General features: G+C 33.0%; 1 protein-coding gene across 6 annotated transcripts; it reads right to left on the bottom strand.

The window, feature by feature from the left end:
* Window positions 1–4,274: 4,274 nt before the first annotated feature.
* LOC108194481 (uncharacterized) lies at window positions 4,275–17,646 on the bottom strand. Of its 6 annotated transcripts, none has more exons than XM_017361429.2 (15): window positions 17,250–17,646; window positions 15,653–15,693; window positions 14,381–14,473; window positions 13,501–13,575; window positions 10,565–10,614; window positions 10,092–10,181; window positions 9,390–9,446; window positions 8,555–8,624; window positions 7,734–7,835; window positions 7,582–7,634; window positions 6,827–6,977; window positions 6,629–6,713; window positions 5,854–5,982; window positions 5,497–5,723; window positions 4,275–4,520 (listed from the first exon to the last, which is right to left on the bottom strand). In XM_017361429.2, exons 1-14 carry the CDS (start codon window positions 17,524–17,526, stop codon window positions 5,542–5,544), a joined length of 1,455 nt encoding a protein of 484 aa, XP_017216918.1. In that variant the 5' UTR covers window positions 17,527–17,646; the 3' UTR covers window positions 4,275–4,520; window positions 5,497–5,541. The 6 variants fall into 6 exon arrangements, with proteins under 6 accessions (XP_017216918.1, XP_017216919.1, XP_017216921.1 ...); XM_017361430.2 differs by having other exon boundaries at window positions 4,275–4,510; XM_017361432.2 differs by lacking the exon at window positions 4,275–4,520 and adding an exon at window positions 14,727–14,820 and having other exon boundaries at window positions 5,217–5,723; window positions 14,381–14,463; window positions 17,250–17,328.
* Between the last annotated feature and the right edge of the window lie 36 nt (window positions 17,647–17,682).

Genomic DNA, 17,682 nt, shown 5'->3' with positions numbered 1-17,682 from the left:
CTTACATCATTAAACTTTTTTGATATTGATACGTACTTATAAAAGAATTATGGGTTGTAATATGCTTTCTGTAACATCCCGATTTCTCGGAATATTAATACTAAGTTTAAAACTAAAATACAATTCAATTTATTAATCCATAATTCTATTACAACGATATCCATAAAAAAATGCGCAACTAACATCTATAATCCTAATCCCGGGTCATATTCAAAAAAGAACCATTAGACAAAGAACCCATCGAACCCTTACTCTATTTCTAGTATTAGTTGGGTTCTGTTTAAGAACTTCACATGCAAAAAATGTCTATATCTATGTATTATATTTTAAAATTATTTTTGAACACACACAACGATGAAAAAAACATTTATTTAGATTTAGATCCTAAAAATCTATTTAAAATTTAGGGTTCTACAGTCGAACATGGGTGGTTCTATGGTTCTATTTTAAAAACTGGTTCTCTCTTATGCGCGATCCTCCTAATCCCTGTGTCAAATTTTCTCAAATCTATTATTCATAAATTCCAATGCATATCAACTTGCTCATAAAATAAATCTTAAAATTTAAACGAATCAACGGCGAAGTCAAGCAAGTAACTATCATCCAACGATTCAAAACAATATTTTAATCATTTCCAAAAACACAACTTAAACATGTAATACATAATCTTTATCACGAAAAATCACACATCATGCTCGATGATAATTTGAATAAAGATGCACACGACATATATCCCATAACAATTATCAGATAGATCTACATGATTAAATAAATATAACCTACAAAGTCAAAATTCTTGATCAATAAATAAATCTTAGCACTGTATCCTTTTTTTTATTCCCACAATCTTTGACCACACCTTATGTTACATTATGTCAGTGACCGACATCTTATGTTTTAAGCCACACTTTTTAAAGTGACTGGGATCTAATTCTTTATGTCACACTTTCTCGAGTGACCAGATTTTTATTCTTTATACCATACTTTTTCAAGTAACCGGAATCTTATACTTTACGTCACACGTTTCCAGGTGACCGAGATCCTATATTTTACGTCACGCTTTTTTTCAAGTGCCCAAGATCTTATACAATAAGTCCAACTTTAAGCAACAGCACTTTGGCCACGACGCTATAAACAAACTCTTTAGCGTAGCTTGTTTGACTGGGCGACGCAATAAATATTTTTTTAAGAAACGACATTTTGACCACACTATAAACACACCCTTTAGTGTTGGTTATTGGACTACACAACGCAAATATATAAGTTTAATGATCATATGACACCCCCTTTTAGCGTTGGCTCTTAGACTACACAACGCAAACATACAACTTTAAACGTTGACTAACTGTTCTTTTGTGTCGCCCTTTAACTGACTTATTATAGACTTTTAAGGGTCAGCTCTTTATCCGACGCAAAAAAGACCAACCTTAGTGTTGCGTTCATATACCATGTTGTAATACCTATGCCAAAAAACCTAATTTGTGACGTTAAAGACCTATTGTACGAGTCACATCAAGTTCATAAAACTAATAATGATTGAAAATTTATAACGAGTCGATAATATAATATACTATATTAAAATATTGACCTCTAATATTTTAAATTAACAATCGAAAATATAAATCAATGAGGTACGCTATATAGTTGGTTTGAAAATTAAAAGAGTAACTAATCATGGTGTCAATTTTTTTTGGTACAATTATAAATTCACTAGTTCGATCGATACTTTTACATCAAAATACGATATGGGTCTTTTTACACACGACATATGTTCCAATATTTGTTAATTTGATGATACAAAATTATAAAATTTAATATATGTATATATGTATAATTAAATAATAATATTAAATTGATCACGACTAATAATCGAATTAATCCTGATTATGTGATTAATCGGTGAACAGTCTCAACTAACATGTATTCCCGTTTTTATAATACGGTGTCCATCTAATAAAAGAGTGATGAGGAAATGTATTCCTCAATCCAACTTGCAAAATTACAGTGAACTTGAATACTATTGTAGCTTTGCAGTACAGTGGCACGTATTGTTGAAATAAAATATCCAGTATATTGACAGGGTAAACGAATAAACAAATCGAGCAGAAATAAATTACAATTGAATTAAATGAGTGAATGAAGGATAACCTGGGCTACAGTTAGTACGTCTACTTTGAAGGCTACGTGTGTTTTATTGTACTCCATCCGTCCCACCCAATTCTTTGGACACAGAGGTTAAGAAATATGTATAAAATAGTGGAAAAGAGAAGGAAAAATGGGTGAAGTGGTGGGACCCATTAACTATTTTAAAAAAGTTTTGTGATGTAAAGAAATATGTGGGACAGCCAAATAAGGAAAGGGTAAAGAATCCGGTAGGACGGAGGGAGTACAGTTTTGCAGGTGAAATAATGAAGGCTAACTTCAGAAACTTGTGAAGCACGTCACAATGATCTACAGTACAGTTTAGGAAAGGAAAGTTTTGTGATGTAAAGAAATGGGTGGGACAGTCAAATAAGGAAACGGTAAAGAATCTGGTAGAACGGAGGGAGTACAGTTTTCGAGGTGAAATAATGAAGGCTAACTTGAGAAACTTGTGAAGCACGTCACAATGATCTACAAGATTAAAAAGATGATCAGGACCTTGTGAATGTATGTTGAGTAGCTAACGTGCATCTGCGGCTGTTCTTGGTTCCCGGAATGTGAGTGCATGGATTTTGGGCCGAGCGTTTCACCGGCCCGCGTGGTAGAGATTGAATGAAGATCTTGTCATCATATCTCTCCAGCGGCCTCGTTGCTTGAATTTGAACAAGACTAGCCAATACCAAAAGTAGCATGCTCACCATCTTAATCACTTGCATGTTGTTGGACATTTTTTTTGTGTATATCTGCACAAGTTCGATCTTTATGACAATCTGGACGTGGAATATATAGTATTGTGTAAGATTGAGATGTTAAGTGTTGAAGCTTGTAAGAATTAAGGTTTGATGATGGATATATAGGGTAGTTATGTGCGTATATATATTGTTTGTGTATAGGTATAATAAATAAGTAGATGGGTTTATGTGGAGTAGATGGTGAGAAGTTGACCAGGAAGCCGCGGTTAGAAGTTTGACAAGGAATTTTAAGCAAAAAATCAACCAACACGCCACTTTGAATCTTATTATTATTTTAATCATGTCTAAAAGCCAAGTCCAGGTAGCTGCCTTCTATTTCTATATGCCTTTTGTTGTACTAATTGTTTATGACCAGGTAGATATATAATTTCTTTCTGAATTCACGGAATATCAAGACGTGAGTATTGTTTGTGTTTTAGTAATGTCAAGTGTATAAAATTCTTATTTTTATACAAGAAAATTAATAACATTTTATCAAAAAATTTTATACAAAGCTATACTGAAAATCATGTTTTCCACAAAGTTTAAATTACATAGGAAAAAACATTTCTAGAAAAATTTCAGGATTCAACTGATGTCGCAAAATCGAAAAAAACTAATCTAAAAATATTATCTGATAAACAAGAGCCTCAACCTGCTGGTAGTTAATTGAGTTCTTTACTTACAGGAGCAGAATCAATTGTTTTAATTATTTCAGTTAACAAATAGGGTTCAGATTCTGTAGACATGAATTAAACTTCCTGTTTTTATATAATAAAATAATTTTTTAATCAATAATTTTCTTACAATTTAAATTTAACAAAAACATTAAACTAAAATATGTTTAATATAAAATATTTTAAGTTTTCAAATTGAGTTATTTCTAGTTGAAAATACAAAGAAAATGTCACAACGTTTTTTAGCATAAACAAAAATGATGGGCAAAAACCTGGAAGTTTCAAATAATAGTATCTGCGTAGTAGCAGAACGAGTCAGCTCAAGGGTACATGTGGCGACATTTTCGTTGCATCATGTTTACACTTAACTTGAACGAGTATATAAACATCATTTGACAATTTCTTTGCATCCCGTAAGTTGGTGGTTCCTTCGCTCATCCTAATTGCAAAGATCCGTCTTAACCATTTTCAAATCATCGCTGAATCCGCAACATAAACTCAAACGTAAAAACAATCCACAACATGCTCTTCATTGTTTTGGAAATTGCGTTGCACTTATTTATCCCTTTGACATATAAAATTAACGATTTTCTACTTTATGCTCATGAATAGTTTGTGAATTTTTATTGATTGCAATTTAATTAATAATGATGATCCACTATAAGTACGAAAATCTCCATCAATACAATTCATCCATTCAGGACCCGTCCTAGAGATTTGAATGTTACAAATGAAATAGTATCTCTAATTTTCAAGATCCTAAGTAAATAATTTACATACATTCACATAATATAATGACATAATCAAAACATTGCTTTAATATTAATTATACAATCAAATCAAATACACATAAATATATAAATACATAAATTTATCATTATATACTACATACATTTTTTGGTGCCCGTAAAATAACGAGTGCCTAGATGTCCGTCTTGATTGTCTTGCCTAGAGCCAACCCTGCATTCAACTAAACAAAAATTAGTTGTTAGTATGCATACACTATTAAAACCCTAAAATTAAATACAACAAAATCAATACTCTTAAACTAATTATATACTCTCTTCGTCCCTCTAGGTTGTTTACTGTTTGCAGGCATTTTGAGGCTGATATAAAGTAGAGTTCCACAGCTTTTTTTTAAAATTTTCTTTTTTTGAATAAAAGTTTAAATATCAAACTTCTATTCAAAAAAAAAGTTTTACAAATATATTATAGAAGTATACTTTAAATGAATCTTAACAAGCGTGCCAAAAAGTAACGTAAAGAAATGAGAGGGAGTATTGGTTACTATTTATGACCGGTTATATGTTTAAAAAAAATAAAAATTCTTACCAGTTTGATTACATAAAACTAATCAAAGGCTCAGTTCATTACGCTCAAAATGCCTAATTTTTGGGGAAATTTGACTAATACTTTTAACATTTAATAACATCATTTATATCTCCTTTCAAAAAAAAAACATCATTTATATCATATACACTATAATAAGTTGGCACAATGCTAATTTGTAATACTAAAATAAAGAGTAGGCCGTAGAGTCATTGTGGCTTATTATTCCATTTTGTAACAAATTCAGAAATAGAATGTAAGCAGTTAGTTATCTTCTTCTTCAACATTTCTCATCTCTGCAACTCTTCTTTAGATTTGACAATAATACACAAGAATATTAAGAAAAATAATGATTCAATTCAGTTATATAACAAGATATAACTTATCGTATAACAAGAGAATGCGCTAAAGTAAAACAATAGAATTCAATACTATGTAGGTGGTGGAGTGCAATGTTAATTTGCAGTTCAACCATCTAATCACAAATAGAACATTTTCGTATTATGTAGACTAAATATTGTCCTTGTCTCAGTTCTGCGTAATTTATAAATTACCCGTTGCGTTTGTCAAGCTGTCAGATGGTAGAAGAAACTGCATGATAGCAAAGAATATATTACCGATCTCTTTGCGTTTTTCATCAACCTCTTGCATGTGTTCCATCATCACAAGTGTACGAAGTTCTCCAAAATTTCAGAAAGAATGACGAATCCAGAAGCCGCAATCACAAGAGAAAGGGTGAATTTTCCACCAGGTACTAGTATTGGAAGATTTTGGGAAATAGACGAATTTGTTGATCTGTCTGACCAGGACATTGCAGCAGGAAGAATTCCAAAGAGCACTAAAACTACATTATGATGAATGATGGCAATTTAGTCATGATGCAGTTAATATCATGTTTATGATAAGAATCAAGATTAGTCATCCCATCAATTAGAATAAGTCTTGCAGTTAATTGAATAATAGTTAAACAATACCTCCATACGTTCCAGCAAAATCCAATGCTCGAAAGAAAATATCAGGGTCCAGCAATGATAGTATCAGTGGCGGAGTTAAAGTGAGAACGAAAGGCAAGGCTCTATTCTGGCCTGATGGAAGCTTCAACACTGAAAGTTTTTAAAAACAGAAACAGAGCTCAATATGACAATATATAATAAGTACTGATAACAAAAAAGATATATAGAACTAAGGTAATCCATTAGGTTTGTGTTTCCAAAATTTTAATATATATTGTTTATGCATCAGTCGACTGTTAAGAACGTGTATGCAATACTTCGTTAATAGCCAAGGCTCCTTCCCTCCACTCCCTCATGGCCAAAGTTCATGTGTCCGACCCCAACATACTGGAGTAGTCTAATGCACTGGATAATATTAAAACATTTCATATACTACAAAACAAGGAAGTCTCCGTCCAACTGTGTGGACAGTCAGCATAAAAAGCTCATTGAAAACACTGTATAGTCAAATTTGATTTTAGTGTTTATTTGATGGTCACTGGAAATATTTGTTCACAGAGCCTATTTGTATAGTTGTACTATTAATGACATAATATCTTATCTTAATTTGAGCTTAGAAGGTCAAACTGTAATAAGGAATTAAAAATTTACAGAGAGTTATTAGTTTTCGCATTTTGTTTGCTGAATGGCTATTAATTTACTATATGTTTATGTAAACCAGTACTGCAGAATGGCACCTAAAACTACACTAGATGATAGACTACTTTTATAGTACACATTAAGAGATTTTACTCACAGTCTGTAAGGAAGTCAGAGAGGCCCAAAACAAATCCAATGTATGAAGTTCCGATTGCAAGAAGCGAGAACACCTCTACTATCGTCTAAGAAAGTTATCACAAGAACTGTCATTGATAAACCTTAAACTCCATCATGACAGAGGCTTTACACAGATGAAAAAGAAGAATATCAATAATTATCATAAATGTTAACTAACCCCAACAGTTCCATTTGTAGATCGTAGTAGCTGCAATGGATCAGTAATTTTGTCTGAGTTTGTTTCAAGACCTGTAATTGTACCCAAAATGACAGCATTCCATACAAGAAACAGAGAAAGGGGAATAGCAGTGCCAAGAACAATCGAAGTCCTGCATGATTATAGAGTTTTAGTACTGGGCAATTTGCCTTTGACTTGCACAAAAGTGTAATAACAACACAACATTTAAAAAGCAATGTAACTTTAAAGTCAACCAGATATACCCGCCCGTGGAATCTGACTGTAATATTATTCAGTCAGTCGTTTGTTTATTAATATATTTAGTATATTCTTCTATATCCTGCTTAAGCACACAAAGCAAAGCAATAATATGTGAGGAAAGTTCCCCTCTTTACCGTATAATGTATCAACTATTTCATAACAACTTATATGCCATTAAATTCACAAAAGTTCTTATTCTTATTGCAAGAATTGTTCTTAGAAAAGATGCATTTTCAAATAATCAAGTAAAATGCATCTTGCTGCTAAAATTTACATGGTCATGTTTGTTTGGAAGGATTATAGGATAACTATGTTAAGAGATTATAATCCCACGAGATTGTATTGCAATAACTTTTTTGATTCATTTTCAAGGTATTATAATACCTACCCTAAAAATAGTGTTTTATGTGGGATTGTGGGTGTCATATATACAATGCAGGGATAAGAGAAATTGCTTGATTAACTACATTGTGCTACAGGATAATGTTAGTTACCTTACTTTTTTCAGATCGCCTTCAAGATTTGTACAAACAACAGGCACTACATTCTGTGCAAGAGAAGCCATTTAATAGGCAATAGCGGGAAGTTTACCTTGTCAAATATAACAATTCAAAATTGCTCATTTATTAAAGCATGGCAACGGTACCTGATAGACAAATGATAAAGCAATTATTGGTATACTTCTTGGAATGGCCTCCAGGTTAGTTTTCAAAAGAGCCTCCCAGTGCAAGTCTCCACTTGCAGCTACCTAAACAATAATGACATTTTACTTTCTTTAGGTTATCAGCTGTAGCGGAGGCAGGAAATTATAACAAAGTACTCCAAAATACTCTCCAAAAAAGGAATTTTTTCTTTCGTTATGGTCGATCACAGGCCTTTAATTATTCACGCACACCCACTCCACAAAGATGACCTCTTATTACTAAGAGGAAAGGCGTATCACAGGGCAGGTAGTTGAACCCAAGACTTGTCTCGGGAAACAAGTGCGTTGAACCAAGTTGACAAGCTCAGCTTTGTATTTGCATAGACATGAGAAATATATCTGATTTTAGGGTACACTACGGATAAAAAAGAAAGTTTGCCACTGGGGGAGTTTAGCCCATGCCATCCCTCTCAAAAGAGCTTAACTTTTCCGTAAATAATAACTCAGTCACATGACCTTTGTAATTGTGTAAAATTGTATATTTCAAATCCCAGGGCATGCAAACTACACCCTGCCTTTTACATATTTTTGCCATTACTATAAGCAACAAAGTACATTTATGCTTCTCATATAAAATTTCTGTTTGCTATGGTTAGTATCAAATATCGTAAAACCAGTTATATATTCGATCACCAACATGAAAAATCCACATGGCAACAGTATTTTAGTAAGTGACCAGACAGGACACCGTCAATTTAAGGAACTGCTGAAATTCAAACTTGGAATATACCCAAATAATATAGTTCATGAACACCGAAAATTACCACAAGAGATGTAAAAGAAGTGAGGATACCAAATACTAAAGCTCCATTAACCGCTTCGATAACCTGCTGACTACATTGGAAACATGATAAGATAAGATGAGTTCAACTAGTACCTTAAGCCATATAACAATGCTTAATTAACATTCTACGAAATCCTTGGCACCGTGCAATAGCTTTACAGGAAATAATTGATATATTGAAACGGAACTAGTCACCTGTTAATATCTAATTAAGACTTTTAAGTGTTTAAGAGGACATGAATAGGTGACTAATATAGGTATTTACCAAAACCCTTTAGTACCCAACCTACAAAAAGCCTTCTGCGTTCCTGAAAAATATGCGAGGGCAACTAAAAGGGCTCATACGATATAACCCTGATCTAATATATTGAAGGTCGAGTCACTTAGATAATAAAAGAAATGAGGTAAAAGATATCCACCCTTCTGTTTGAGCCTGACCGAACGAAACATACTAAAATGCGGTGACTTCATCAAACTTAAAAAGGTAAAATCCAACATAAAGGCAAACTTTTCAAATCAACAATGCCTTATATCCTGATATGAAGAGGAAGGTGATAACTGATAAAGTTCTGTAATTGGCTTAATTGCCGATGATTCATTGAAATCCCACAAAACATACAACAGATCACAAGTTTTTTGAAAATGTCCAATCAAAGTAAGCACTTCTCAATTCTTATATCCTTGTACTGAAGACAGAACATAGGAAGGAAACAGAGGAATTGTTCCTTCGAAACAGACTTGCAACTTTTAATACCAAAACAATTTCACACACATGCTTAGGAAACAATAGATTTTCTTTTAAAATAACACCAAACCTTCCAAAGTAACAAATGCCACCAAAAAGCATTGAGAAAAGGGTTGCACTTTCCCATCTGCAATTATAAAGCTACTATTAAAACCTTTAAAATATGAAATATTGATGATACAGCTCGCGCTAATGCTGATTAAAAACTTCATAATTTTAATTTTTGATGTTTCAGATGGTATACATGTTACTATAATGCATGTGACGATGGAAGCCAACATGCTTAACAGAATTTAGCAATCAAGATTTATGCGTTAAATCTTGAACTAAGTTTCACTGGATTCTACAAGTTCAAAAAGATGGCAGATAATATATCAGTATGTATTGTTATGGATACGTTGATGGAAATTGATATTACAGAAAAACAGCATCTCAGTATGTATTATTATGGATACGTTGATGGAAATTGATATTACAGAAAAACAGCATCTCATTACAGGAGTCTCATCATTATCAATATGTACCTCGAGAATAAAAAGGGTATGTTGTCAGAATAATTTAATGATCTCATACATTATTGAATTTTTCCTTTACTACTGTACTTAGTGTATGTATCACAGATATCAATTTCACAAAGAATAACTAGAGTAATGTGATCCTCTGATCAAATTATAAAATTCAAAAATGTTTAAAGCAGTAATTACTGCTGATGCTGCAAAAAAACTTTTTTTTAAAGATGAAAATAAGATAACTATATGTCTATATCACATACATAGGGATGCCGATGAAATGCGTTAAGATGTCTGAGGAACGAGCGACATAGGCAACGAGAAGGGCGTAATGAATAAATATATAACACCAGCTGAAATACAGAAGGAATATCATTAGATAATAATAAAGATGAGAACATTCAAATAAAGTTTCTAAATATGCAACAGAAAACACTTCTCTATTTAGAGATGCTGTCTTTTAGATGTTGGTGCGCTCTTTTTTATTACAAATGGTAGTACTATGAACTTAAAAGCAATATGCCGCAGAGTAATATGTAAATATGATTATCTAACCCAAAGAATATGTCCACAATATGTATTGAAACCTTATTGGGAATATTCAGGGATTAAGAAATAAATTAATATAACTGAACATAACATAAGAGAATTAGCTACAAACACATTAATAGTAATACTTCACCATAGATAGAGTATATATATCCACTATTAACTATCAACACTATTATGTCGTTACCAAGTAATTTGAACTCCGGCAACTCCAAGAGTTCTCTTGGCCATTGATACCTGAAATTGGCAAGAAGAGAGTTGATGGCTGTAGAAAGAAGGATTCTAGTAAGCATTATTCTTCTTAACCATATAATTTTACACGATTTGATCATTTTATTGAGCTATTATCGTTGAAACGACAACATTCTTGCAATGCACTATATGGGCACCTGCCCAAAAAAATTCTATATATGCTTTTTAATACAGAATAGACGAACAATTATCATTCAAGATGACATCTATCAGAAAACCTAGTTTAAGCTATATAGCCTGTGAGCTGCATTGCATAAGATACCAGATAATCTCATAGTGATTCGGTTCGAATGCAAGAGGAGAAAGCCAGAAGATAGAAGTAAGATATCATACTCAGTAAAGGATCTAAAAATTACATAAATCCAATCCATACATAATGCAATACAAGGAAAACCCATCAGGTGTGACTAGGTGCTGGCAACTTGTAGGATATTTAAACTCTATATATGTCATGCTGCCTAGGTGAGTTGTCGCAGGACACATAGTTTGGAGGCTAGGAAGTACAGAACCTATAAAAATTCATCAACTTCACTCCAAATCACGTAGAATTATTATCGACAAGTACTGTTGAAGAAGTAATATGGTGCTATTAAGTCCTCTTAAGTTTTAGGAGAGCCGGTGACTTAACACAGTATCATAGCCGAGTTCACTTCCCTCCTACCCCCAATATCCTCAACTATTCAATTTAGACACTAAGGTAATATTTTGCTCCAAAGATGATCGTATAATGATCCACTCTCGACCCAGAAATGGAATTTTGAGTGAGGGCAAGTGTTACAGATGTATTACATCCTATTAAGTAGTCCTCGTAGTCCTCCTAAAACCTTTTAGTAGAGTTAGTAAGTTAACAACTACATTAAAGTAGATAGTTATATATGGCCTGCAGTTGTCTCTTTAGACAAACTATAATTTTTCTTGGTAAACGGGGATAGGATTCGCAACAAGGGGAACAACCTCAAATGGGGTTTAATCAGTAGATCTCTGAGGAAAATCTCAAGCTACCAACCACTTATACTAACAGGTGCAGGCAAAACGAAAGATGTCAAGTCTTATCATAGCATTTAAAGCAAAGTTATTTTTTCAGTGGTCATGACCATGTACTTGGCTGCAACAAGGCCATGAACATGCATGTGATAGTGAGCAGTTATTTTGCTGAAGTTGAAACAATTTGGATATTGTATGATTATTACTTTTTGGACTGAAGGTTCTCATGATTCTAATAAATGTATTATTATGTAAACCAAAATTCCTGTTGCAGATCACAGCTTCATCTTAGATTGGGTTGACAACTCCCTCATTCTTTAGTGAACATAAAAAATTGATGAAGGCCAAAAAGCTAGATGAATTTTTCTCTTAGGCAAAATCAAAAAAGGCATCTGGTCATTGTATAAAAATATTCATATATAATACAGATAATTTTTCCTAAAAGTCTGGTCCATATTCTGTAAGTAGTAGGCTTCAAAAGCAATTTATACTTTAGATAGGGTTGATTAACCTTGTATATAGTATACCAGAACCAGACACATGAAGACAGAGTGCTTATATCTATATGTGATCTATCTTTCACCTCAAGAGTGCTTGTGTAATTAACAGTAGTTCGAGTAAGACCCTCACAGTTCATTTCCTCGAGAACGTTACAGGTAGTGTTCATAAGCATAGAAGAAACTATATCTGCTTTATTTGTTCTGGATATACTTTTGGATGATGTCTGTAAACCTGATAAAGTAGTAGACTCGCTGATTGTGATTCTTGGGTACTAGTGTCTGGTGACCATACTAAGCTAGTGACTATAACAATTTTTTTGGCCAAGCAAAGTTGTGAAATAGTCTTTAATTGACAACCGTTCTTAGTCTTGTAAATGTAGTATATAAAGTAAGACGTACATATTGTACAAGTTGTCCTAGAGTAGAATCCAAATTAAAATTAAAACAAGAAACTAACCTACCCCATTTAAATATATACAAGCATATCTTAACATACACTCAGTATATATCATCACAATCATCCAGTATTAAATTATACAATACAAAATCATAGACTTCATCCTACTAAACCTGCCACCTTCGACTAACATTGCAACCATCCAAGATCATCGATATCTCAGATCTAGCATCATCACCTCGCCAATTTATCAATTTATGTTACAAAAATCACTAATATGTGCTATAAAAATCACCAATTTATATCGTAGAAATCACTAAAAAATGATACAGAGTTATACATAAATATACACCATTATACCACCATCATCACCTTCAATCTACCTCCAATATATTCTGATCACCACCGTTGCCATCATATGCAAAATCCATAATCTCAAACAAAAACCACTAACTCCAATTATTACTTCCTATCATCAAAATTGCTAATTTATTCATTAACCTTTACTCACCCCATCAAAATTGAGGAAGATGGGGCCGTGACGGAATTCACGAGAAGAGCATCCAAATTCATAGTCATTACTACGTGTAGAAAGAGATGGGGAAGAGAGAGGGAGAGGTCATCAGAGAGATCTGGTGAGGGGAAGGAGCGGGGCGACAATGGCAGTGAGATGAAAGAACGGTGGGTGGGTAGTGTAAAATAGGAGGTTTCTAGTTTGTTTTTAAGTATTGGTTTCCATTTGACCACTATCCTATATATATATTTAGTACATGTGTGCACTGCATACACCAGGCCCTGGCTAGAAAGACAATCTAAAATAGTAAGAAACTTTAGAATGTTTTCTAAATAGGCAGCCACAACACTTTTGTTTTATTCCTAGACCTGTATGGTTGACATAGACCAGGAAAAAATTGGTTTTTTTAATTAATGAACCATAAGAATGTTACAATGTAGTCCAGGAACAGACTGATAAGCATATTATTATATTACCAGTGACACACCACCAGTGCCTAGTTCAGACATTGTTTTCACATTTACTTCTGCAATCAGTAATCCTGTTACAACCTGCAATTTTTGAACTGATTTCAGATTTTTATGAATACTAGAGAAGATAGCAATTTTATGCAGCTAGAATATGCATATTTCTGTTTGTATGTGTTTGTGTGTGTGCATGTGCGCGTGTGCCTGCTCGCGTGTGTGCAGCCTGTGTGTGTGTGCCTCACAAGATAATGAAGATGGTCATCAATCTTTGTCAACTTTTGTACTTGTGTCCTTAAACTAAATTTTGTTTCCTAATATCACTCTAGACTGTTCTTTCCAGGTTTTTAATTAACTTCGTCAACAAACATCAAAGATTTGCACAATTCTTAGTTCCTGTTTTTTCTTTAAAGGAGCAATCACTAATGTAATTTTTTTCCTTGGCTTGTCCCTATTCTGTGACTTCATCTCAGCAATGTGCGTTGGTTGATACTTTTTTAATCAATGATTCAGTTCTCCATCAATATAGGGAATTTGTAACTAATGAATTTGGAGAATTACAGTGAAATGATTATAATTACAGGACTATTCGGTCTAGTAATAGTGCATCCCTTTCCCTATATACTAACAAAATACTTTATATTTGTTTCTGTCCATGCAAGTAAGGCACTGGATTCCTGCACGTTTTCTTTAATATATTATTGCACATAACCTTAAAACTGAAGTTGTTACAAAGTTTTTTTAACTATAAAAAATTATAGAGTTTAAGAATAAATACTAACTACTTTTTAGTGGAGCCGATTTAAATTGATCCGTGTAATTGCAGGACAAAATAATTACTTTTCCTTTAATAATTCATGTGATATTCTGATGCCTGAATGAGAATTATTACCATATACATCCAGCAAAGAATGCACGTAAATGCAGAGGCCAAAAATCCAGAATCCTGAGTTACTGCAGGAATTGCCAAGATACCTGCACCGATCTATCTGTATAATTAAGTCGCATTCATGAAGTTAAATTTATAAAAACATTAAGAAAATTATATTTATGAACTTTGCAACTATGCTTTGAAATATTTTCCCTAAGTCCCAAGTTCTGTAAGAGAAAAATATCATATTTTCTCTTAAAGACTCAAAGAAAAAAAAAAAAGAATCCCTAACAAGTCGTTATACATATTTTTCATCATTCCAATTTCCTTTGTACAAAACAGAATCATTAAAAGTGATATGACTGACCTTAACTCAAGAGAACAATTGAAGAATTTCCCTATTTTACACTGAAATGCTTCCCAAAACTTGAACAGCAATATGGACTATTGTCTATGTCCGACTAATAATTAAACCAAAATGAAGATAAGGTCTGTCAAAATTGTTCACCTAAATTTATCCAATGTCACGAATCTAAGAAAACAAAGCGATAATATTTGACATTTGAATTTCAAACACTGGCGGTAAATATATAACAAAACATATATAGTCTATGAAGCGTCTGAGTGTGAGCGAATTGAAAGTTATTTCTTGAGAGAACAGAAGACTTTCAGTTTAATATCAAAAACCCCAACCTGTAGGCGATGTCATACTTGGCATTTGTGATATCTCATATAAGTTGTGATACAAACCAAAGCAAATAACTCAATTAAATCACCAATCTTGCGAATCAAGAAAAGACATATTTTGATAAAATCATATAGTCCACTCTCTTTTAATGAAAAATTTAGACTTGCATACATGGATGAAGCATCGAAACTAAAATTCTGTTTTGTGAGAGACAACACTTGAAATTGTGAGTCCTTAAGCTTCTACAACTGGCAAGACAAAATTTCAATTTTTAAAATTCAGTTATAAGAAAAAAAAATTAGAGATTATTGTTCGCTCATGACAAGACTTTGCTTCAACAAATAAGAATATATATTATAGAGTTAGAACCCTGGCAGCAAGTCAAGTCTTAGAGAAGGTTTGACCTGCAAGATCAAAATTCAAAACTTGCTGTATTTGTCCATGCTAATAGCATTCATCTGTAGAGTGTGCTCTTTAATCTTTGAAAATATGATAAACTTATCGGTGAAGCCATATATATTGCTGGGGTGAATATTTAATATAAAACTGAAAAAAGCAAATTTTTAGTTGTACAATTAAAAATTAAAGAGTATAATAGAACATACCGTGGTGCCAGCAACAAGAAGAGTTGATCCTGTAATGCTACCTGTGTAGCAGTTAAAAAATCATTTCTGAGTCTGTATACTAATACGTCAGCTTGAAATATGTTAAAATCAATTCATATGTCACTAAAGTATCTGGAAGGTTCCCCTGTAGGCTGTAAAAAAACACGCTCTTCTACGTCATTAAACTTTTCATTTTCCAGGTTTCGTCCTTCCTTCAAGATCCAACCGCATACGTTAGTTTTAACTTACGTGGCACTCTAGTGTGTCGGTGAGGGGCTTAAATTCCAAAACATGATAATTCAGTCACAATACTTATACGCATTAATGACAATACTGGTGGAAATCAAAAATTAATGATTAGGGTTCGTGCCAGATTTTAAGTAAAAAGCTAGGGTTCATGGGAAAACGGGTTTAACTTGCATCCTAAACAGAGAAATTAACTAACCATGTTCGATCAGAGAAGATAAATCTTTTAATAGCTAGTAAGAAAATTAATTTATTCCGATGTAAAAATAAGGGAAGTTAAGCCATTTGGATTAAGTTATTAGATCAACAACAGTTCTGATATTTGCATTTCTTTCTGTAACGTCTGTGTGATGGGGTATTTATTACTAGTGTGTATGTATAAGTATCATGTGTGTCAAATTGAATTACTCCCTCCGTCTCAATTTATAGGTCCATTTTGGAATAAACACACATATTAAGAAAAAAGTTGGTTAGATGGAATCTTATCTCATGTATCATTAATTAGTGCATTGATAAGTGAGAATATTGTTGAGTTTCAAAAAAATCACAATAAATATAGGGATGTAGTGCATTGAAAAATGAGAATAATGTTGAGTTTCAAAAAAATCACAATTAATATGTAGATAAATTTGTATTGAAAGAAGAGAGGGACAAGTGTTTTGGGACAAATTTTTTTTCCAAACTGGACCTATAAATTGAGACGGAGGGAGTAATATTTATTTGAATGTTTTTTTCTTCAAATATTTGCTGATTGAATATGATGGGTTGGTTTTGTGTTTATGATACAAATTAAACCCAATATTTACTCACATGAACCCTAGTATTTCACCCTTAAAAAAAGGGTATAGTCATTATTATTGGTTTATGTACCTCAAATGCCACGTCTAACACCGGTTCGGCTTCATCCGCCATGTTAGACCACCACATAAGCAAAAACTAATATACATTTGTCATATCTTGACGGAAGGACACAAACCCATAAGAGACCCAGTTTTTTGTTCACAAACTAGAACAAGAAAATCCGAAAAGTTTAATTAGTGCATTGTGAAATTTTTTACCCTCGAAAAATTGAAAAGATTAAGGACATGCAAGAGTGAAACATAAGTCTAGCAAATGGGGTCATCCAGCCAAAAGGAGACTTAAGGTCAAATTGGGAGTAATAAGCAAAATATCTCTTGTTTCAAAATGAATCAAACTTTAGTGTTCCTTGCCAATTCCCATCAAGAACTGAAAACTAAACTAATACATGGAGAGGAGAAGTATAAGGTGCAAAACAAAATCAAAGTATTATGTATATATAAAGATTTCTTTCAAAAAAAAAAATGTATATATAAAGATGAAATTTAAGTACCAGGGTCCCTTGTGAAAGTGGACTGATTGAGGTTAGAAAAGAGTCTGTAATCCATGTCATCTTGATCTTGTTTAGCAGAAAAGCATTTAAAAGCCATGAATTTTGAGGTGGATGAGCACCCATTGAGCCATATAAATCTGGCTTGACCTCCACTTGTAGTGAAAGAAGAAACAATGTGTTGCCTGGTAGAAAATGACAACTTGTTCTTCATGAGAAGTGTGTGTGGCATTCTGTGGTTGGCACAAGATGACCAAGAATAACAAGCCATGGAAGCCATCAGTGTGGGTGGATGTGTATATGATATGTTGTAGCTGCTTCTACTTCGTTTTTTGGTTTCTACTTTGTGGTCTCACAGAAACCATCTAGTACTCGTTTTTAAGTTTCAAGTCCTAAACTAGAAAGACGCGGGTGTGCACGTGTTTTATTATCAGCT

Source organism: Daucus carota, chromosome 7, assembly GCF_001625215.2.
Source record: "Daucus carota subsp. sativus chromosome 7, DH1 v3.0, whole genome shotgun sequence".
NCBI lineage: Eukaryota > Viridiplantae > Streptophyta > Magnoliopsida > Apiales > Apiaceae > Daucus > Daucus carota.
This window is presented reverse-complemented; position numbering and strand designations above follow the sequence as displayed.